This window comes from Bubalus kerabau, chromosome 22 (assembly GCF_029407905.1).
Source record: "Bubalus kerabau isolate K-KA32 ecotype Philippines breed swamp buffalo chromosome 22, PCC_UOA_SB_1v2, whole genome shotgun sequence".
In the NCBI taxonomy this organism is placed as follows: Eukaryota; Metazoa; Chordata; class Mammalia; order Artiodactyla; family Bovidae; genus Bubalus; species Bubalus kerabau.
Window position 1 is genome coordinate 39,608,237 of NC_073645.1, and position 24,073 is coordinate 39,632,309.

The window sequence follows — 24,073 nt, forward strand, 5'->3', positions numbered from 1 at the left end:
TGGACAAAGACTACGCCTTACAGCTGACTGAATTAGACTTCTAAGCAGGTATCTACTGTCACCACTGAGAGCCTTTATTTCCTTCCTCCATGTACTGAACAAATTATTCATACAGGCACTGTGTTAAGCAGGAAAAAAACTACAGTGAGAAACATACCAGGCAAAGTGCTCTCATAAAACTTACGATCAACCAAGAAAGATCAACAATCAAACAAGCAATTTATAACAACACTTGCTATAATGAGAGAAATACTGCACTAGAGGAACACACAGCAGAGCCTACAACATTGAGTCTGAAGAGGTCTCAACCCTACACCATTTTTTACTTATTTTTCTTGAACTTCATCCCTTTTTTGTCCAGTTACAATATTTAAAAGTTTAAACAGGCAGAGCATTCGAATTGTGCATATCTACCTGTGTTAGTATCTTTGGTGATGCAGTTCAAAAACCATCAAATCATTTTTAATAAAAATCAACAATTCTATTGTTCTACCTCTGTAAGTCTGGCTAGAACTCAGCTGAGCTTATCTTTAAAGAACACAGTAAATTAAATCATTCCCACTAGGACGGAATTCTTTTCACTCTCTTTCTCTTGTGCTGGTGTTCTTTCTTCCAATTCAAAGTTCTTTCCCTCCAATTTTCACAGGCAATAAAGTAGTAGCTGCCCCCTAAAGCTGTCTTACAGCATTCTCCAAATTCTAGGTATTGTGTGTTAGATGGAAACACATGTCATCAGAACAGAGATCCTTGCTCTTTGTTTCTGGATAGATTGCTGTTAATAAGAGACTCATTTTCACTTTCAAACTGCTAAGTAATTACTTTTTCTCTGGCACAACCACTTGCCACTCTGTTCTAAAGAAACTGCATGTATGTGAATGTATTATGCATGAACAGTTAGCATAATGGGTGCATATCTTGCTCTTTAGAGTGGCTTCTTTATTGATTTCTTAAAAATAAAATACTTTGGGACCTTCACCTCTGAAATTTACACAAGATGAAGAAATTTTTACAATAGACAACTGAGCCAAGATGCAAACAGTATCATCTATCTTGCTTCTTGAAACCTAAGTCTTGGAAAGTGTCTGTCTCATTCTCTTTTCATTCATTGTTCCTGGCAAGCTGACAGAACCGCCTGATGCAGGGTTACAGTAGCTCACCCAAACGACTTCTAATCAGCCACTTAAACATTTATTCATTTCAAAACTCGATCTCAGAACATAGTATTAAACATAAATACTTACTGTTCAAAGGCAGACATTCTTCTATTCTACAGATTTCTTTCTTTTTATGCACACTCCACACACACCCCCACCACCCTGAGAAATGTAAAAGCTATTCCATTAAAAGCTCAAAGAAGCTTGGCCCCCACCCCCCGCCACCTCCGTATATAGGAAAAAACCACAAAGGACTATGACAAAGATTCTGAATGAGTCATAAAGGATGCCCTTCAATTGTAGAAGCATGACTAACACATTTAAATATGATAACTGCTTCACGAGCAGAGTGAAACTTCATTTGGTTGACTTCAAAATATATATATCTATTTTTCTTTTACCCCCAAAATAATTTGAAAGGGTTATTGAAATCAATGTGATAGGCCTTCCCAGTTTCTAACATATTGTTGAAAATGCTACTTAGGCAAAAAATAGTGAAAGTAACCTTTCCATCATCTCCACCTTTAATGATGTCTTTTAAAAAAAAAAAAAAAACACTAATCCAACCCATACAACTTACTTGTGCCCTATATAAGATTTTGATAATGAATTTTGGTTGATAAGATATGATAAGTACATAAGAAATAGGTGTTTCATTACAAAGAAGCAACAATCTTGCTTGTGAGAGGGAGAAGACTTTGAAAAAAACAATTTAAGTGATAAGCCAAGCATTAAGAGATAATAAGGGTTTGTTGCTTGGAATTGGGTAGGAATCTTGTCTCTGCTCTTTTTCCTATCCTACCCCCAAATTCTAAGCGTTCATGGATATGAACACTTTGCGTTATGAACGTTCATGGATATGAATGCTTAGAACATGTGCATTCATGTTCTAAGCACAATTCATCACAGTCATTTGTCAACTTGCCTGTATCCCTCATTAGAGTGGTTTTATACTTAAGAGTGGGATATTCCCACATTTTTCTTTACATCCCCGTGCTCAAATGGCATTCAGCAAAAAACTTTCCTTTCAATACAAGGTTTCCTCATCAACTCAGATCCTGATTCCATCCGCAAAAAAGTTGATAAAAACCACAAAATGATCGTGTTACACTGTTCTTAAAAAGGGAGAACTGCAAAGGGAAAGACCGTTAAGACACTGGCCCACCCTCCCAAATCCCCTACTCTGACCCTTGCACTGCACTGTGTCAGAATCTATACACACGCACGCACAGGCGGGTACACATGTGCAGACACCCACAGAAACACACACACGTGAGAATTTTTCTAATGTAAGATTGATTTGACATTTAACTTGCAGTTTTCAAATACAAACCAATATATGGTGAAGAAGAACGATCCAGAAAAGTATTGAATCTGATCATTTCTGGTGGAAAATTTCTGAGCTAACAATAAAAAATAAAGAATAAAACCAAGACTTTTGTGGGAAAAGTCAATTAGCTCCCCTAAGTTTACCTGCTTCAAAATGAGTATTTGTAGTCAGGATACCTGTGTCTGAATCTAGACTCTGTTAAGCCCTGAAAAGGAGGTTGTGCAAGTGCTACTCGCTCAGTAATGTCTGACTCTTTGTGACCCCATGGACTGTAGGCCACCAGGCTCCTCTGTCCATGGGATTCTCCCAGGCAAGAATACTGGAGTAGGTTGCCATTCCCTTCTCCAGGGAATCTTCCCGACCCAGGGACCGAACCTGTGTCTCCTGCATTGCAGGTAGATTCTTTACCTTCCACACCACCAGGGAAGCCATGCTGAGCCCTGAGGTCCTGATTTCTGTGAAACAAAGCTGGCACAGGGTTGTTGGGAGCATCAGATAAGGAAGATAAGGGGATGTACATGACCTGCAGTAGCTTCTTAAAAAAACAGTCTCTTCAGCAACTGCCTGTTCTGAGGAAATTCACATCCCACCACCTGTCTCAACAGAGGAGATTCCAAACAGGGTATAAAAAGATCTACCCAAAGGAATCATACCCAGTGTCTCTTCCCACTGATAAGGTTCGTGACCAGACAACACAGATGATTAAACTTAACGTGGACACAAGGAAGGAAAAAACTTCCTGTTTATTTTTCTATTCCCTTCCATGTCTGCAAAATTTGCCCACACTGAATTAACTATGGCAAAAGGAGTCTTACTTTAGACTCCTATCCTTGACAAATTTAACTGAACTTGTTTGGGGTCACGAAGTAATAGCTATGAATATCTGCTGATGTGGACTGCACAAAGCTCACACAGCCAGGCAGAAGAAAGTGCTTTGCCAGAGAAAATGGTGCTCTCCATTTACCACCTCCAGAACTAAAGCTGCTTTTACTCATTCTGTGCTGTATAAAAAGGCTTTTATTATAGGCTTCCCTCCTTTGTCATACAGCCCCCTTTGGGGGACAAATCTGCAGTAATAAGCCTGCTAGTCTTTTAACACAAGATAAACAAGAGTGTGGTAAACTTAAAGCCATCCTATTTTGTTTTACCCGACCACACAGCATTCCATATCGCTTTCATGTCTTTTCTTCCCATTTCTGTTAATAGTTATTTTTAAAGAATGAGTATAGGAGCAGGTCAATAGAGATGTTACAAAACTTTCTGGACATACTCTGTGTAGAGAAACATGTAAACAGGTAAAAGGCCAAGTTAATTTTTAATCCTTCTTTTGCCAAATGCATTTTACCTGCTGTTCACTTGTATTACAGATGGTTCACTTAAAAACTCACTGCAGAAAGTGGCTCGCAGTTAAACAACCTTCATCATCACTAATAACAGATGTTTATAGAATGTCTACTATTTTTAGGGCAATGCTAGGTCTACAAATAAGCAAGGATTAAAGAAGGATAAGAAAAAATACAAAAAAATTTTGTTCCTCTTATGTTATTCATGTTCTCCTAGATCCTTCTTTCTCTGTCATATGGAGACATGTTTGCTTTCCCTAGTACTATTTTCTATGTAAATCAAAGCGTTCTCCTGAATTAACTCTTCCTACTTGATTTGCTCTTTCACTCTTGAACCAGAAACATCTATGGAGGAGACTCAATTGCTAAGTCTTGGCTCTTTCTCCCCGAGCTGGAAGATGGTTGGGTATCTTAAGGAACGAGGCTCAAGCTATCTGGCTTAAGCATCACCCATCGGCTTTGCTTTGAAATTATGGGGCATCAGGGACCCAGGATCTAGGCACACACTCCACCTGTTGGCAGACTTGGGACATTTGTGGTTTTGTTGTCTAATAATTGAGAACCAGAAAACCTGTCAAACTTTCTTCTGTGACCTTCTTACCATATTAGATGCATGTACCAGCCATCTTCTATCACAAATATTCTCATTACCCACCCACCATTTCCTGTACTGCCTAGTAAAAGGAAGGGAAGATACTTAAAATTTTATAGAACACTAAAGGTTTATTTACAAATGAGCAAAGGGGCAAGAAATCTGAGTGAAAAATAACGATCTAAAAATCCATCATAATGGGCTTTGAACTAGAGTACTTACCATTAATACTACCACACCAACATCTATATAGGTGGCAAATTAATATGAGTTAAAAAGTTAAATGTTAAGAGCTTAATATTAAAAGTCGATTCTTAAGAGCTCAATAAATACCCCCCAAATATGCCACAATTTATTATTTTACCCCTCCAAAATATTTAGCTGTCTGCCAATTTTCATTACATCTCTTACTCTGAAATTTTCAAGACAAGGCTGAATAATGTGCAGCCATGATGAGCACCTTCTTTAATAACCACAAAGAACCTGTTTTATTAATTTTCCACCATGGATGTTATGCTTTGAAATATTTGGTCTATCAAACAAATTTCTAAAAATAGAAATTTTAAATATCGAAAATAAACTTCATTTATATCTAAATAACAATAATGGACAGCTCTCTGTCTCTCTCCTCCTTTTCATTCTCTACATAGTCCCTGTACTTCTTAAAACTTAGCTTTCCCTTCTATTTGTCCCTTCCCTAAACTTATAAGGAAAAGAAGACATATGTTAAAAAAAACACTCATGAATCTTAAATGGGTACGTTCAGAGACATAAAGGTAAGTAGAATTCAATTATTTAACAATTAAAAAATAAAACTACCAGAGCTTAGGAAAATATTCACCGGCTCCACCATCTTCACATTGGGTGTTTTTCAATTTCCAAAATATTATTCACATATTTAGAGGAAGCAAACATACAAAGGGTTTATGGAGACATTTGAGCTAAACGCCAATGGACTGATTCCAAAGAGTTCCCTCCAGATCTAAGATGCTTAAACCCCAAAGGTAAATGTCTCAGGCCTTCAATGCCATCACTAGAATCACGATCTGACTGTTGGAAAAAGTGCACTTCTTGGGGGCCTGAGTTCCTTGGCCTGGTGCCTTGCTGCACATTTAGCCACGTAGTTAATCTCCCAGAGCAGCGCCCACTGTGGCATGCCTGCTATTCTTTACCATCTGGAGCCTGGAGTTGATATTAGCCTGAACCACACATGCAGGAGAAAAGAAATTTTAAAAAAACAACTCTCATTCGCATTTAACTGAAATTGGTGGCAGAACAATGCACCATGCTGTCTAGGCTTTTTACACATGTAAGAGAGGAAAGAAAGAGTAAAATACAAACCTTCTCCTTTGTCTTCTGGTTCTCTGCTCTAAGGTCTTCATATTCACCTATCGCTAAAAGAAAAACAGGAAAGAAATGTCACAATGCTATCAAAAGTTTACTGTGGAAAAACCTGGGAACCCAACTACTGTCTATTTGCTAGACTGGGGGTGGGGTGGAGAAGAGGCTACAGAAGATGGGCTCCTGCTTTAAAGAAAAAGGAAGATAAAGAGACCAGAGCGGATGTGAGTCCCCTGAGCCAAATTTCAGTTCTCCTGGGTCATTAGGAAGACTTATGAGCCATAAATGCCGATGACAAGCCACTTCTCATCTCTGATGTTCAGCAATTGTGAAAGGAGACAGGTGGGTGTTTCCTGAAGTTCCTTCCAGCATGATCAGGCTGTGGTACTGTAATCAGAGGTGTATTTTTGAAAACTGGCCTCCAGAAAATAAACTCAGTGTCACATATCTGCTCTACCCACAGACAAAAGTTTATGCTATGAGCATTCAGCTAAGAACAACTATTTTCAGGCACTGCAAGATCATCAACCACTAAGCTATGACCAGATCCTAGCCAGATTCAATTCTCTAAGTTGCAAGAATATGGGAGTTGTTTGCAAATATATCCAACTATGTGGGGAAAGTAGCAGTTTTCTACTTAAAATCCTCTACTGCCAGAAAAATGATCATAACCCCCGCATTCAACTTTTAGCCAAAGCACCATTTTTAGATATCCTCACAGTTGAGAATGTGATGTTCAGAGTTTATGGTGGCAAGAAAGAGAATGATCTAGGATTAATGATGGAGCAGAATGTCTAAGGTGGGCCCAGGAGAATTGCTGTCCGCTCCCAGACCAGCACCATTTTGACCGGTATGAGAGAGCCTGGCAATAACCAAGCTTGGATTTTTATAATTTGACATTTAAAAAATGTAATTGGTATTTATCTTCAAAAGCTCAGTTTTGGTCTTCCTGGTGGCTGAGTGGTAAAGAATCTGTCTGCCAATGCAGGGGACACAGGTTCAATCCCTGGTCCTGGAGGATCCCACGTGCCATGGAGCAACAAAGCCTGTGGGCCACAACTACTGAGCCTGCGCTCTACAGCCTGGGATCTGCAACTACTGAAGCCCATGTGTCTAGAGCCTGTGCTCTGCAAAGAGAAGCCACTGCAATGAGAAGCCGATGCATGGCAACTAGAGAACAACCCCAGCTCCCTGCAGCTAGAAGAAAAGCCCACACAGCAATCAAGATCCAGCACAGCCAAAAATAAATAAAAGTAATTAATTAAAAGTTCAGCTTTTCTTTAAAAAAAAAAAAAAAAAAAAAGACAAAGCTCTCTATATCTATGAAGAACCTGAAGGCAGAAATAAAAAAAATCTGAAACCTGTAGTTTTAAGGACATTCCAAATAATCTGGTCATTAATGTTAGAGTGTATGATTCTAACCACTGGAGCAGACACCCAAAAAACAATTCATATAGTAAAGTACATGCTGTTTCTTTCAACAGCAATCTGAAGGGTAGTTATTATGATGGCAGGACTGAAATCTTAAAATCCAATTCAAATAAACAAATATTTATGGGATTATATCATCAATGCCCAGAAGTATTAGCAACACTTCATCTAAATAAGAACTAATAGACAATTTTTATCACAGCCACACCCAAAAAGAATCTTTGAAAATTAGCCCATAGATAGCTTAATGCATACATGTAAAGATATACCCCTTTTAAAAAAAGTTTCAACAGAAAAGATTTGATTAATCACAGACTGAAGCTCACCAGCTCCTTATCAGCCACCATCATAAAACCCAACCAATGAGTATGAACTAAATTGTCCTCGGGTCTGAAAAGTCAATAAAATGTCCTGTCCCTCCTTTTTTAACAAAAAGAAACAAGAACTAAGAGATTCTAAGACTAAGAACTAAGATTCTAAGAACTAAGAGATTCTATCTACTTACATGACTGGGTAATCTATGGTCATGGTCTCAAATCTTATTACTACTTCTAATATTATTTCAAAAAAGAAATAAATATTTTAGTGAGAGACTTTGCTTCAATTTACTTAACATTCAAAAGTATTCTTAGATACATTGAAAAATCAAAACTGGTTTACCGCTCTATTCTTGATGACCTACATTACAGATATACAAAAAAAGCAATAAAGGATTATAAAACCATGATCTCACATTGACCTTAAGAAATTTTTTTTCCTATTTAAAACATTAGATAACGGCTTTGAAGGCCTTTTCAAAAAAACTGATAACTGTTCTTCCATTCCACTGCCAATAGAGTCCAGACTCCCAATTACTGGGTCTTTATGAAAAGCATTAATTATGAGCCCTTCACCTATCATATCTTAGTGGAAACCACAGAAAATATGTTTTCCAAGAGTGAATACAATTAAAAAAAAAAAAAAAAAGAAACCAGGTACCTGCCCAGGGGTAGAAAAAGTATGGGAAGAATTCAACCATTTAGTAGTGGGAAGGGGCACCTGGGGAATAGGACATAGAAACATTTACTCATATATTTCTATTTCTTTGAAATTAAAAAACCAAGCTCACTGCCTTACACAATAGTCACATATACATACAGCATAGTGAATACATATGTAACCCCATTTCTAGCAAAACTTGCAAACACTAAACTTATAGTGACCTATGTTCCTCAGCTCCTTCTTTTTTGGCAATGCCAAAGTGTCACAGAGTAAGCCTTCTCGTTTCATACCTGGCTCACAGTTTCAAAAACTTTTACCATGAATTGCACAACTCAAGTGATTTGATGAGAGAAATCTTCCAAATGCTGAATTAATCAACAAAAAAGAAGAAATTATTTGACCAACTCTTTCACGGGAAAGATACCTGCAGCTTGGGAAGACATCATCCCTTAAAGTATACTTCACTATAAAGTCACATATCACAGCAATTTAAAAGTGCAGCCCAAGCATTTCACTTATCCACAGGCATGGGGCAAATTGGTTATTCTGAGTCTCAGATTCCTCATCTGGAATATAGGAATAACACTTGTACATCTCTCATTGTACTGGTATTAAGAGTAGGTGGACTAATATGTAAGATACAAGGACGCTTAGGCATAGTAAATGTTCAACTGTTGCGACTTCCCTGGAGGTCTAGTGGCTAAGACTCCATGCTCCCAAGGCAGGAGGTCCAGGTTTGATCCCTGCTCAGGGAACTAGATTCCATGTGCCACAACTGAGCATTCACATGCCTTAACTAAAGGACCCCATTTGTCACAAGTAAGATCAAAGATCCTGAGTTTTTGTTAAAACGATTACTGTTACATCAAGGTATGTCAATCCTTACACAAGGTATGAGATCAGGCTGCTCCCTAACACCCTTCAGTCTGAGGCTAACTTCTGTCATACGTGGCCTGAAAGATGGCAAAAATCTCTGAAATGCTAAGTACTATTACCCTCCACCAAATAAAAGGAGAAGAGAGGGGGGCTAAAGATCAATTGTAGTTTGTGTAGTAAAAAAACAGAAGGTGCCAAAGAAGTGTAGGCATGTCTGAAGCTGTACTTTTCAATCCTGGCTGCACGTTAGAATCACCTGAGGCATTTTTAAATCCCACAGCTGCCTAATTCCCTCTCCACTCCCCACCAACCCAAGATTCTGATTTAACTAGGTGGACCTTGGACAGCCATATTTTTTTATAAGAAGTAAGCACCCCAGGTGATTTTAATGTGCAGCCAAAGAAGAGACTCACTACATAGGAGAACGGAATGGAAGAAAAAGGAAGATGTGGAGAAAACAAGGAGAATATCAGGCAAAGCACGTGTTTCAAGAATCATGCTGGTTTTCTATTTTCTAACCCCCTAAAGCCAAGAAAGGGAATTTTCTTTCCAAGCTGCAGACCATGCCATAGCCATCCCAGGAAGGAGCTGAGGAGACTTAGTTGTTTGAGAAACATGACAACTAAAGTCATAATTACAGGCCAATAACACCTCTGGCTAGGATGAACAACAATCAGTTTGCCTGGACCTTTTCCAGTTTTAGCATTTTAGAGTCCAGTGTGCCTCTCAGTCCCAGCAAGCTTAACCACCCCATCCTAGCCTTAGCTCCAGATCAGTATTTCCAACCACTACAAAAGACCTGCACTGTCAAATCTGGTAGCCACTGGCCACATGTGGCTACTTACATTTAAGTTTTAACGAAAATAAAATTTTAAATTCAGCTCTCCAGCTGCTCAATAGCTACACGTGGCTAGTGGCTACCACTGTGGACAGTGAACACAGAACACTTCCATCCCAGCTGGAAGTTCTACTGGACAGTATTTCTGGACATCTCTGCCCAGATACCTTACAAGCACCTCAAACGCAACATGTCAGAAAGGGAACTTATCAATTAAATTTTGCCCAACCGCCCTACTTCCTGTATGCATGACCATCATCTACCTAGTTCTTAAGCTAGTATCGCAGCATCAAGGGAATCATCGCCTTGATTCCCCACCTCCCCCTCACCACCAAAGGATCTTCACACTACTCAGATCTCAAAATGTCTCTCCGATCTGCCCTTTCTCTGTAGTCAGTGCTTCTTTCGAACTGTGCTGCTGGAGAAGACTCTTGAAGAGTCCCTTCGACAGCAAGGAGATCAAACAAGTCAATCCTAAAGGAAATCAGCCCTGAATATTCATTGGAAGAACTGATGCTGAAGCTGCTCCAATATTTTGGCCACCTGATGTGAAGAGCCTATGCACTGGAAAGGACCCTGCTGCTGGGAAAGACTGAAGGCAGGAGAAGGGGGTGGCAGAGGATGAGACGGTCGGATGGCATCATCAACTCAATGGACATGAGCTTGAGCAAACTTTAGGAGATGGGAAAGGGTAGGAAGCCTGGCGTGCTGCAGACCATGGGGTCACAATGAATCAGACACGACTTAGCGACTGACAACAACTCCTCCTCTAGCCTCTAGTTTCCCCGTATACCAAGTTCATTCTTTACAAAATAGATAGTTAGCATTGTAATAGAGCAATCTGGTTATTTCCTTTTCTTGTTTAAAAGCCACCAAAGATGTTAGTGTCACATCTGGGAACCCCACTCCCCTCTCCTCTCTCCATTCAGAGATCACAACTCACTCCATCACCCCCCAAAGCTCCAACACTTCCCTAAACCCTCTAAGACCTTTCACATGCTGGTGTCTTTACAAATATTTTCCCCTCTGTCTACAAGGTCCTCCCTTCCCCATCTTCCCCACATCCTCCTTTTCAATGCAATTCAACAGTCATTTCTTCTAAGAAACTCTCCCCATATACCATGGGCAAAAATCAGCATTTATAGTGACTTCCCAGGTGGCTCAGATGGTAAAGAATCTGGTTGCAATGCAAGAGACCCAGGTTCGATCCCTGGATCAGAAAGATCCCCTGGAGAAGGGCATAGCAATTCATTCCAGTATTCTTGCCTGGAGAATCCCATGGACAGAGGAGCCTGGCAGGCTATAGTTCACAGGGTCGCACAGAGTCAGACACAGCTGACTGACTAACATTGTAATTTTCACCAGTGTGTACTGTTCACATATCTCTACTGGAGCATCTACATGCAACATTAATAAGTTGTCTGAAAATAAATCTGTTTTCTTGCCTTTTCTCCCACTCAATTGCTGTAAACCTTACACTCAGCTGAATACTAAGCCAGAGTCCATGCCTATAATGAATGAATGGCTGGTTCATATAAATCTATGATGTAGAGCAATTAAGCCAAATATTAACATCCACTTTTTAAATGTGAAGATACAAATGTGTAGAAAAGTCAAATCCCATGGTAAGAAATGGTGGAAGCAGAACCAGTGTACTGATTCACAGTCATCCATGTAAAAACACTTCTGAGCATTACTGTGTGTGATGTGCGCTGTGCTGGTGTGCTTAGTTGCTCAGTCGTGTCTGACCCTTTGTGACCCATGGACTGTGCCCGCCAGGCTCCTCTGTCCATGGGGATTCTCCAGGCAAGAATACTGGAGTGGATTGCCATTTCCTTCTCCAGGGGATCTTCCCAACCCAGGGATCGAAGCCAGGTCTCCCCCATTGAAGGTGGATTCTTTACCATCTGAGCCACCAGGGAAGCCCAAGCACTAGACAAGAAATAATCCTCTGGGGTGAAGACTGTGTCTTTATCCATCCATTGTGCCCTCTTCTAGCACAATGCCTGACATATAGAAGGCACTTGATAAGTGAGTGAGTGAAAGTCACTCAGTTGTGTCCGACTCTTTGCGACCCTATGGACTATACAGTCCATGGAATTCTCCAGGCCAGAATACTGGAGTGGGTAGCCTTTCCCTTCTCCAGGTGATCTTCCCATCCCAGGGATCAAACCTAGGTCTCCCAAATTGCAGGCAGATTCTTTACCAGCTGAGCCACAAGGGAAGCCCAAGAATACTGGAGTGGGTAGCCTATCCCCTCTCCAGTGGCTTCCCGACCCAGGAATCAAACCAGGGTCTCCTGCACTGCAGGTGGATTCTTCACCACCTGAGCTATCAGGCACTTGATAAATGTGTGCTAAATTCAGGAAGAAGGCAGAACGGGCCTAGGTCTTTACATGAACAACTTATGCAAGAGCACATACTTTCCTCCCCAAACTAAAAGGGCCTCTTACCTCATATGTTACAACAAGGTACTTTAGAAAAATGAAGCTTTAAAAAGCCATCAAATATAACCAAAAGAAAAAAAAAAGAACACTGCCTCATGAGATCATTTAATACATATTCTCATCTGTTGAGTCTGCATCTCTGAAACCCACGGAGCCTTGAAACATCTCTTACTAATGGGGTATAAGGACATGAGTCATAAGAGATAATGTTCAATTAGGACATTATTCCCTTCTCCACACATCCCAATAGGTCCTGCTCTTAAAGGCAGAATAGAAAGAGAAGTCATTTATGCCTCAGTTGTTAATGAAAGCATTAGAAGAGCCAGGGAAAACACTGCTGGAAAACCTAATCAAACACAAAGGTGAGACATTTCGTATCTGAAAAGAAGTTACGGCAAACCTGAAATTCAATCTTTACCTGATAGAACACACAGTACAGCGCTAACGATTAAATGATGCTTAAGACGTCATCTCAACAAACTATATTAAGGACTTCAAGTTAACGAAAAGAAAGGAAGGAAACTAGGTAACTTTAAAACACATTTATTAGCCTGGTTTCTGGTCTGGCATTTAAGGAGCTTGTAGGCTGACACTGTGGTTCTCACAACAACAACAACAACAAAAGCTGAACAAACAAAATCAACAACTCTTCTTAGATCCCTGAGAGAACAGAAGACACTGGGCAAACTGCTACTCTAAAAATCAGAGATACACTCAGGTAGATACAGAGGATCACAGCCTAGTGGAGAAGAAGCCAAGGTACAAAATCCCCTCCTGTGCCAAGCCAGGGGAAGAAAAATTAAACTGTTAACTGACAAACTGCTAGAGGTTCAGTTGCAACAAGTTTTGAAAGTTAAAAACTCCAGGTGAGGGGCAGGGTTAGGAAGCCCTGACACTTTTATGAGTCCTACCTCCAGGAATGCTACCAGGACCTCACAGTGAATACTGAGGAAAATTCCCCACTGGTCCTGGCAGGGGACAAGAAAAGTATCCATGATGAAATACGCCCAGAGCCTTCTGTTCTTCTTAACAAGGCCTTCCCTCAAGGGAAATTCTTTTATCAGAGCCTAACAGATTGAAGAGACTATAACAACCACCTCCAACCCTTTGTAGTCTTGTCTTACTAACAGGGAAAACTAAAACTAGAAGCACTTATGAAAGTCACAGCCTAGGGCGTAGCTCACTGAAACACGGAGACCCTATTCTAGGACTCTTCCCTTCCCCCTACCTCACCACCACGTGATTGTTTACAGCCGCTTTATTCATAACTGCCAGAACTCGGAAGCAAACATCATGCTCATCAACAAGTGAATGGAGAAACTGACAATGGTACACCCATACAATGGGGTATTATTCAGGGATAAAGAGAAATAAATGAGCTCTCAAGCACAAAAGACACATAGGAAGCCTACATGCATATTGCTAAGTGGAAGAAGCCAATCGGAAAATGCAACAATCTGTACAATTTCAAATATTTAACAGTTCGGAAAAAGCGAAACTGATGGAGCGATGGGTGGCTGCCAGGAGTTCCAGGGTAATGTAAGAGGAATGAACAGGTAGGACAGAGGAAGTTTTTGGAGCAGTGAAATTATTCTGTTTGATAAATGTTACGATGGGTACATGTCATACCTTTGTCTAAACCCGCAGAATGTGCAACATAAAAAATAAACCCTAATGCAAACTACGGACTTTAGTTAATAATAATGTATCAATACTGGCTCATCAGTTCTAAGAACTGTAGTACAGTTTTGTCCCCAAAGTCTTATTTAAAAAAAAAAACAACAAATATATATACATATATGTGTGTATGTATGTGTGTGTATCAGTCTCAGAATCATACCCTGAATTACATCATACAGGATCTGAGATAGAATCAAGTAACTAAAAGGATCCTAATATATTACTGTCCACTGTATCATACAAAAATTTCAAAACTCATGATTTAATGTTTATAATACTTAAATAGTTCAATTAAAAAAAATAAATGAAATAAAATGCTTAGCCAGCATGGGAAGCAGAGAAGACCAAAAGCAGTGTTCCTTCCACATTTTAAAGTGAATCTTGGCTGTCATAGCAGCTCTGAATAAAATCTACAGCACAACAAAGTTTAAAATACACAGACTTTTGTGATTTAACAGTTGCACTCCTGAGAATTCTTCCTACAGCTGTACTTACAGCTATGTGTGTACAAGGTTGTGAACGTTACTGTTCTCAATAAATTTTGATTTTATAAACTTTAGATCCATAGCAAAACTGCCCACATAGTAGAGTTCCCATATACCATACATTCAGTTTCTCCTATTATTAACATCTTACTTTATTGTGTTACTTTTCTTTCAATTAATGGACGAATACTGACACACTATTATGAACTACAGCCCATACCTTATTTCCTTAGTTCTTACCTAGCGTTCTACTTTTGTTCCAGGAGCATTCAGATGCCACACTATATTTAGTTGTCGTGTCTCCTTAGACACATCTTGCTGTTTGTTCAGTTGCTCAGTCATGTCCGACTCTTTGCAATCCCATGGACTGCAGCACACCAGACTTCCTTGACCCCTCCCAGAGTTTGCTCAAACTCATATCCATCAAGTATCTAGGCTGTGACGAATTTCTCCGACTTTCCTTGTTTTAGATAATTTTGACCGTTTTGAAGAGCACTGATCAGATACTTTGTAGAATGTTCCTTAACATGGGATGTTGTCCTCATTAGACTTGGACTACAAGTTTTTAGGAGAGGATTACAGGTGAAGTGCCATTTTCATCAACTCTTATTAGAGGTACATATATACGATCCTGAGTGCATGCTTAGTCATGTTCAACTCTGTGAGCCCTTGGACTGCAGCCTGCCAGGCTCCTCTGTCCATGGGACTTCCCAGGCAAGAATATTGGAGAGGACTGCCATTTCCTCCTCCAGGGGATCTTCCTGAACCAGGGATCTAACCTGTGTCTCTTGCGTTTCCTGCACAAGAAGGTGGATTCTTTACCCCTGTGCCACCTGGAAACCCCCACACCCCCCCCCAAAAAAAGACTCCTTTGGAGAATATAATAAAGACTCAGAAACAATGAGCTAGAAGGAGTAGCTAATTGTATTTTTCAGTCCATATGCTTTTTTTCTTCTATAAGCATATGTTTACTCTTACATCTAACAACAACAACAACAAAGTAAGACTGATCTACCTAATTGCAGAGTTAAGACGGGAATACCAGACCACCTTTCCTGTCTCCTGAGAAATCTGTATGCAGGTCAAAAAGCAACAGTCAGAACCAGATATGGAACAATGGCCTGGTTCCAAATTGGGAAAGGAATACGTCAGGGCTGTATACTGTCACCCTGCTTATTTAACTTATATGCAGAGTACACCATGCGAAATGCCGGACTGGATGAAGCACAAGGTGGAATCAAGATTGCCGGGAGAAATATCAATAACCTCAAATATGCAGATGACACCCCCGAAATGGCAGAAAGGAAAGAGGAACTTAAGAGCCTCTTAATGAAAGTGAAAGAGAAGAGTGAAAAAGCTGGCTTAAAACTCAACATTTAAAAAATGAAGATCATGGCATCTGGCCCCATCACTTCATGGCAAATGGATGGGGAAACAATGGAAACAATGACAGACTTTATTTTCTTGGGCTCCAAATCACCACAGATGGTGACTGCAGTCATGAAATCAAAAGACGCTTGTTCCTTGGAAGAAAAGCTATGATCAACCTAGATATTAAAAAGCAAAGACATTACTTTGCCAACAAAGGTCCATCTAGTCAAAGCTATGGTTTTTCCAGTGGTCATGTATGGATGTGAGAGACCATTAAGAAAACTGAGCCGTGAAGAAATGATGCTTTTGAACTGTGGTGTTGGAGAAGACTCTTGAGAGTCCCTTGGACTGCAAGGAGATGAAACCAGTTCATCCTAAAGGAAATCAGTCCTGAATATTCATTGAAAGGACTGATGCTAAAGCTAAAACTCCAATACTTTTGCCACCTGATGCGAAGAACTAACTCATTGGAAAAGACTCTGATGCTGGGAAAGATTGAAGGCAGGAGGAGAAGGGGACAATAGAGGATGAGATGGTTGGATGGCATCACTGACTCGATGGAAATGAGTTTGCACAATCTCCGGGAGTTAGTGATAGGGAAGCCTGGTGTGCTGCAGTCCATAGGGTCTCAAAGAGTTGGACATGACTGAACAACTGAACTGAACAGTGAAATTCTGACTAGACCATCTAGTTCTTCAGGCCATGCTGAATGTCCATCTCAAGACAAGTAACCCAACTGAGGTCTCTTCAGCAGTGGCTCAAAAACTTTAGGAAAATGCCTTTTCAATAAATACTCTGGTTTACAAAAAATCATATGGCCCACAAAGCCTAAAATATTTATCTCTGTCATTTATAGAAAAAGTCTGTTGACCCCTGATCTCTAGTATATTAGCTTAAAAAAATTTTTTTTGTCTTATTCACACAGTGGATGAGCAATCTATCTTAGGATTCTGGAGATCAGAAGTGCAAAATAGGTTTCACTGAGCTAAAAGCCACGTGTCAGCAGAGCTATGTTCCTTCTAGAAGCTCGAGGGGAAAATCCATCTCCTGGCCTTTTCCATTTTGTGGAGCCTGTTCACAGGCTTCCCAGGTGGCTCAAATGGTAAAGAATCTGCCTGTCAATGCACAAGATATAGGCAATGCAGTTCAATCCCTGCGTCGGGAAGATCCACTGGAGGAAGAAACGGCAACCCACTCCAGTATTCTTGCCTGGGAAATCTCATGGACAGAGGAGCCTGGTGGGCTACAGTCCATGGGGTCACAAAAAGTCGGACACAACTGAGCAACTGAGCACAATGCAAACAAATGAACTACAACTATATGCAACAATATTAATAAATACCATACACATAATGAGTAAAAGAAGACAGAAGCAAGTAATACATACTGTATGATTCCACTTCTGTAAATTTCAGAAACTTGCAAAACTTATCTTTGGTGGTATTGAATATCTTCGGTTAGAGGAAGCTGATGGTATTGAGGGGTTATGAGGGGCTTCTGGAAATGTTCTGATTTAAGTGTTGTTAGGCAATGGCACCCCACTCCAGTACTCTTGCCTGGAAAATCCCATGGATGGAGGAGCCTGGTAGGCTGCAGTCCATGCGGTTACTAAGAGTTGGATATGACTGAGCAACTTCACTTTCACTTTTCACTTTCATGTGCTAGAGAAGGAAATGGCAACCCTCTCCAGTGTTCTTGCCTGGAGAACCCCAGGGATGGGGGAGCCTGGTGGGCTGCCGTCTATGGGGTTGCACAGAGTCGGACACAACTGAAGCGACTTAGCAGCAGCAGCAGCAGGAACATATTTGCTTTTTAAAAGTAATTCACTGAGATGCTCATTTATATTTTGCAGACTTTCCTCAATCTATGCTGCTGCTGCCGCTGCTAAGTCACTTCAGTCATGTCCAACTCTGTGCAACCCCATAGATGGAACCCCACCAGGCTTCCCCGTCCTTGGGATTCTCCAGGCAAGAACACTGGAATGGGTTGCCATTTCCTTCTCCAATGCGTGTAAGTGAAAAGTTAAAGGGAAGTCGCTCAGTGGTGTCTGACTCTTAGCGACCCCATGGACTGCAGCCTACCAGGCTCCTCTGTCCATGGGATTTTCCAGGCAAGAGTACTGGAGTGGGGTGCCATTGCCTTCTCTATCCTCAATCTATACTTTGTTGTAAAAGCAAAAAGTTTAAATATAAATCTTATAAAAATGTAACCAGATGAATAAAAAAAAATTTACCAGCCTTTTCATAAACAACTCAGTAAGTACGTATATTCCCTGGCTCTTTCAGACACAGTTGGCCCCTGGACCACACTTAGAAAATAGTGGTATAAAGTCAAGTTTGCACTTAACACCAAGGCAACCAGTTAGTCCCAAACAGCTTTCTAGGGACTGACTTTGTATGGATCCAAGTTTGACAATGCTTCGGTTCTGCACACTAATATGGTAATCGTGGTGGACAACAGCTTCAGTCCCTTTTGTCAAAATAATGCTGTAGCTACTTTATAGCCTAGAAGCCAAAGGAACACTGGAAGAAGCCTCTTTTAATTACTATCTCAGCCTTAAGAATAAGCTTGACTAAATTTCCATCTGAACTTTTGAGCGCTGGCTCAATAATTTTGGAGAAAATGATACCAACTCTCAAGGTGAAAGGTTATCCTGCCTTAAAACCAATTATCTCGCCATTTAAAAGTGTTAGTCCAAGACTAGCCCATAATTTTTATTTATTTGTTGGTGGTGGTCTTATGTTAGAACACCAGTTTTACTAAGTGGGAATCATTCTCTACAAAATTCCTCCACAAGATCCAAATGACATGGCATTATGATGGTGAGAGTTTACTGGACATCTGCTGTTTGTGTCTCCCGGCCTGCATGCCCCTCTTCTGGGAGTGGCGCATCATTCTATTTTGGACTATTCCAAACCTTTGGTCTTTGTGGAGGCTGCCAGTCAAGATGCCCCGCCCTTCCTTGGCCAGAGGATTTTAAATACATGACCCAAATGAGGGTACCAACTCTAGACTAGGAACTCCACGAGCAGGGACAAGATTTTTTGCATCTCTGATGCCTAGCACAGTGCCTGGCTATGAATATTCAATGCATGTGGGCTGAATGAAATACAAAGAAAATCATGTATCTTAAACAAATGCTGAGCTAAGTCTATCATTTCCCAGCAGAATTCTGGAAGGGGAGCAAATTGTAACATGTTTTGTAAGAAAAATGTCCACTTTAGTAAGCTAGGAAATATGCATTGGAAATAGTATCCCAAGTTGCCATTTCTCAGTGCATTAAAGATGTCAATCAGTCCAAAAAAAAAAAAAAAAAGCCCCCAAAAAGACAAAAGGAGAATTACCTCATTACCTCAACATCTGCTTGAACATAAGCAATCGCACACTGGCTAATTTTTTTTAAAGGGACATAATATAACTTTCTAGAAAGACATAATATAGCTAATTATACCATTCACTAGAAGAGAACATACAATGTTTTGAAGTAATTCAAAAGTGGGTGTGATTTATAAGACATAGAGCTTAGGGAATGGTAAGTATAAATTAGAGATTGTTCGTATTATGACAGACTCCGTCATTACATTTCACAACTTTTGTCAAAAGCAACCTTATTCACCACACCACTAAAGGCTTCACATTAGGGAAGGCTGCTGTCAGCTCTGCCATTCACAGTGGATGGGAACTTTCTTTCTGAACACCCTCCTGAAGAATGGGTGCAAATTTTAGACTGAAAACACTAGGGAAGGAATGATATGATGAAACCTAAATGGTCAATAAACATGTAAAAAAGATTTCAAACCTCACTAATAACCAGGTCAAACACGTTTTTTAAAGGTTTACCATTTTTGTTTATCATATAGACAAAAATTAAACAAACTGTCAAGATGTCAACAAAGACTACATTGGTCAGTGTTGACCAACGCGTTGGAAAATGGACACTGCTGCGGGGAATGCGAACTGGTACAGCCATCGGAGGTGGGCAAGGGGGCATTTCTGCAACGTCTAGCAAAACTTTATGTGTATACGCCCTCTAAGCCAACAAAAATCTATCTAAAAATCTATCCTAGAACAACAAACTGTTAATTGTACAAACTGATGTGTACGATTATTTGATTAATGACTGTCTACTAGACATTAAACTTGTCTGTCTGGTTCACTATCTTCTCTCCCAGTGCCTAGCACATGGGCCTCACATGTGATAGGTACATGCTATTTGTCAAAGGAGTAAAGGAATATGTTTACTCAGCATTAGAAAAAAAAGCCTTTAATCAATAATGGTTCTTGTTCACATTAACGAGAGAGAGTGGAATTATTCACAATGTTAACAGGCAGTAAACAGTACTGTTTACTTTCAAAAATAAATCACACATATCAGCTTACAAAACTGATCACAATACTGGTAAGAGTCCAAACACCTAGGTGCCTGTTTTTATATCTCAAATCCCTAGCTTCCCAAGTTAGTTCTGTAGCTTCAACAGCAACAAAACACTCTTGAAACAAGTCAACTTGACTTGAAACAAGTCAACTATCGAAGTCTATGGTGGGGTGATGTTAGTCACTCAGTTCATGCCCAACTCTTTGTCCATTGACAAATAAACGCCCCCATTTTGAAATCTATAAAAATTATACTGTGGGCTGAAAAAGAAATCCCAATACCTGTGTAACCAGACTCAATATGTTTTTTAAAAAAATTTACTGTTTAAGAAACACAAATTTCAAAGTCCAGCTGTTCTACCCTCTTTGATATGCCCTAATTAAGAAATATATCCTCTAAAAATACAATGCACAGATTTCCCAATATAATTGGAAAAAGAACCAGAAACTTAAGAATCATCCCTTTTCCTCAGCTCTCAAATCCAACACAGAGATAGAGATGTGTTCCAAAATCAAATATAAATAACTTGTGCATTATGTGTATTGGTAAATTACCCTTGAAATTATATATAGAATAAAAAGAAGTGAAATTTTAAATTTTAACATTATTTGAAAACTGACCATCCAACAAAAGATCTGATATCCATTGACAGATATCATCAATAATAAAAGTTTCAACAGTCTAGAATATGAATTGAGACAAGCATGTTGGCGGTGCGCATACATGTTCAGTTGCTCAATCATGTCCGACTCTTTACGACTCTATGGTCTGTAGCATGCCAGGCTCCTCTGTCCATGGGATTTCCCAGGCAAGAATACTGGAAGGGGTTACAATTGCCTCCTCTGGGGTATCTTCTTGACCCAGGAATCAAACCCACATCTCCTGCATCTCCTACATTGCAGGTGGATTCTCTACCACTGAGCTACAAAGAACCCCTTATGTTGGTGGGGGTGGTATTATTAGCAATAAAATACTAACAAAATCCAGCCCTTCACTAAAACACTTGAGAAATTCCAGATAAAGGCATTGTGCCCACCCACTAGACTAATCAAGGATGGGAGCTGAAGGTACTAGGAAGGCAAAAGCCATTAACATGTATCCAGTACTTTCCAGATGCTGGATACCACAGAGAAACATGTTGTGCCCATTTTGGAGAGGTTAAATAACTTCCCCAGTGGAAACAATGGAAACAGTGACAGACTTTACTTTCTTGGGCTCGAAAATCACTGAACATGGTGACTACCACCATGAAATTAAAAGACGCTTTCTCCTTGGAAGAAAAGCTATGACCAACCTAGACAGCATATTAAAAAGCAGAGACATTACTTTGACAGCAAAGGTCCATCTAGTCAAAGCTGTTGCTTTTTCAGTAGTCATGTATGGATGTGAGAGTTGGACTATAAAGAAAGCTGAGCACTGAAGAATTGATGCTTTTGAACTGTAGTGTTGGAGAAGACTCTTGAGAGTCCCTTGGACTGCAAGGAGATCAAACCAGTCCATCCTAAAGGAAATCAGTCCTGAATATTCATTGAAAAGACTGATGCTGAAGCTCCAATACTTTGGAGCTGATGCGAAGAACTGACTCATTGGAAAAGATCCTGATGTTGGGAAAGATTGAAGGCAGGAGGAGAAGGGGACGACAAAAGATAAGATGGTTGGATGGCATCACCGACTCGATGGACATGAGTTTGAGCCAGCTCAGGGAGTTGGCAAAGGACAGGGAAGCCTGGTGTGCTGCAGTCCATGGGTTCGCAAAGAGTAGGACATGACTGAGTGAACTGAACTGAAATAATTTCCCCAAGGTCACCCAGTTACTAAACAGTCATGATGAGATTTGTTTTCAGGAATGTGGACTCCAGAGAGATCCATATACCCTATGAACAGGTTGTAATCTCAGGGAGCAACAGGTCTTAGTACTGGACAGATCTCATGACATCATCTGGTTTAGCTCTTGACTGTAGTCAAGTAAGGCTTGATTAACCATAAGATCCATAAAAGAGAAGTGACTCTCCCAAGATCACAGAGTTGGTAAGTTGAGTCAACAGAAGTGAAAAAGCTGGGACTAAACACCAGGATTCACCACGGAGCAGGGCCCCTTCCACGACCTGGTCGTGTCAGCAAGTTATTCAGAAAAAAAAGTATGTTCCCACACATTTTTACTTCCTACATCTGTATGGTTCCTCTCTTTCCTGACCTGTATTCTCAGGCCACCTTTGGTCAGGGACATAATCATTTTAGGTTGAAAAGGTGTTCGGTTCACATGCGATCTTAATTTGGCTTTGTTCAGACCGGTGGTGATGCGATGCAAATGACTAACTAAAACTGTTACTTATTAGGATACTAAAACAGTTCTGCATCTAGTTAGTTACCCGGCAGTGTAGAAATGCAGTTTACAAGGCCTGGCTTTTCTGCGAACCAGAGTCAAGTCCTAAATCAAGAAGCCCTACACCATCAGGGTGCCGCCTCACTGGCGAATCCACTGCTAGAAATGGGAAGCGATAAAGCACACCACGGCCTGCAAATCCCAGCTGGGGAAGGAAAGAGGAACTAGGCCAAACCAGAATGAAAAGCTGGAGAAAGGCTGTCAAACCGCGCGGCAGGCCTCCCAGCGCCAATGTGCAAGGGTGGGGCCGCGGCCAGGGAGCCAGGCCAGCGGAGCTGCCCACACTGCGTCCTCTCCACGACAACCAGCCCCACTCGCCTCTCCCGCGTGGCACGGGAGGGGACCGTGGGACCGTGTCCGCGCCGAACCCCCGTCCCCTTCCCTAAACCCCCATCTCCAGCTAAAGCCACCAACGGGGAAGCGCTTCCCGCACGGCCCGGCGCGACCCTCCGGGGCACAGGCACGTTAACCCTCTGCCCCGGGGCTCGCCCAAGCGCGCGGGGCGCGGCGGACGCCTCTCCCCGGGGTGTCGGAGCTACTGGGGGTAACGGTGGCGGCTGCGACCCCTCCCGCCCAGCTTCCACCCGCTCCGCACCCGGCGCCCCGGAGCCGTCCCCGCCCACGGGCCGCGGCCGCCCGCACCTGGCGGCTACGCGCCCGCCTACCTTGTTCCTTCAGGCTGGAGATGAGCTGCAGCTGCTTCTCCTCTTCCGAGCTGTTCATTTTGGCAGGTGGGGCCGGGAATAAAAGGAAAGGAGGGAGAAGAGAGGGGGTGCAGCAGGGGTGTGGGGGGTGGGGGGAAGAAAAAAGCAAGATGCCGCTGGCGGGCGGCTTCGCTACCCGGAAGTTGGATTTGCTCCCGCTCCTCCTCCTCCTCCTCCTCCTGCAGGAGCGGGGCGCGCGGGTGAGATCATCCCAGCGCACCTACTCCTCGGCCTCAGCGGCTTTACCTGCCGGCCGGCGGAGAGGCGGGGAGGGGGCGGAGACAGGCCGGCAGCCCCGGGGGCAGCGGGGAAGGGTGGGGACGCCGGAGGCACCCTCGGTGACCACGGGACCGTCTACCGTGCTAGCCTGCGGCGGCCGCCGATGCGCTCGGCTTCCTCCGCCGCCCAGGCCGGCGCCGCAGGATGCGCGGGCGGGAGGGCGTGCGCGGGCCCTGTGTTGAGGTGGCGCTGGCTGGTTCCTGCACCCGTTCCCCCCCACCCCCACCCCACCCCCGTCTCCGCCTGCACCCCCCGTCTCCGCCTGCACCCCCCTTCTCCGCCTCCACCCTCCTTTTGGACCGCCATCCCCACCCCCGGCCAGGCGCGTGTTCTGGAGGAAGCCTGCCCTGGGTCTGCATCGTCTGTGAGAAGCCCACTTTGAACGCTGTCAAAGGCCTTTCCCCACGAACTACTGATAATGCAGAGAGCGAGATGTTATGAGCTAATAAACACCCAGATTCTT

General features: G+C 41.8%; 1 protein-coding gene across 3 annotated transcripts in view; it reads right to left on the reverse strand.

Annotated features, from left to right (window-relative positions):
• Positions 1-23,488, reverse strand: part of SHTN1 (shootin 1) — a 110,070-nt gene extending 86,582 nt beyond the window's left edge. For 2 of the 3 annotated variants that reach the window (XM_055559842.1, XM_055559843.1), the window contains exons 1-2: positions 23,293-23,488; positions 5,761-5,813 (exon numbers count right to left, since the gene is read on the reverse strand). In XM_055559842.1, the coding sequence (XP_055415817.1) occupies positions 5,761-5,813; positions 23,293-23,350 (111 nt within the window). In that variant the 5' untranslated portion in view covers positions 23,351-23,488. Of the gene's footprint in view, positions 1-5,760; positions 5,814-23,222; positions 23,269-23,292 lie in introns of those variants that run through there. The other variant, XM_055559844.1, reaches the window with a different exon arrangement.
• Between the last annotated feature and the right edge of the window lie 585 nt (positions 23,489-24,073).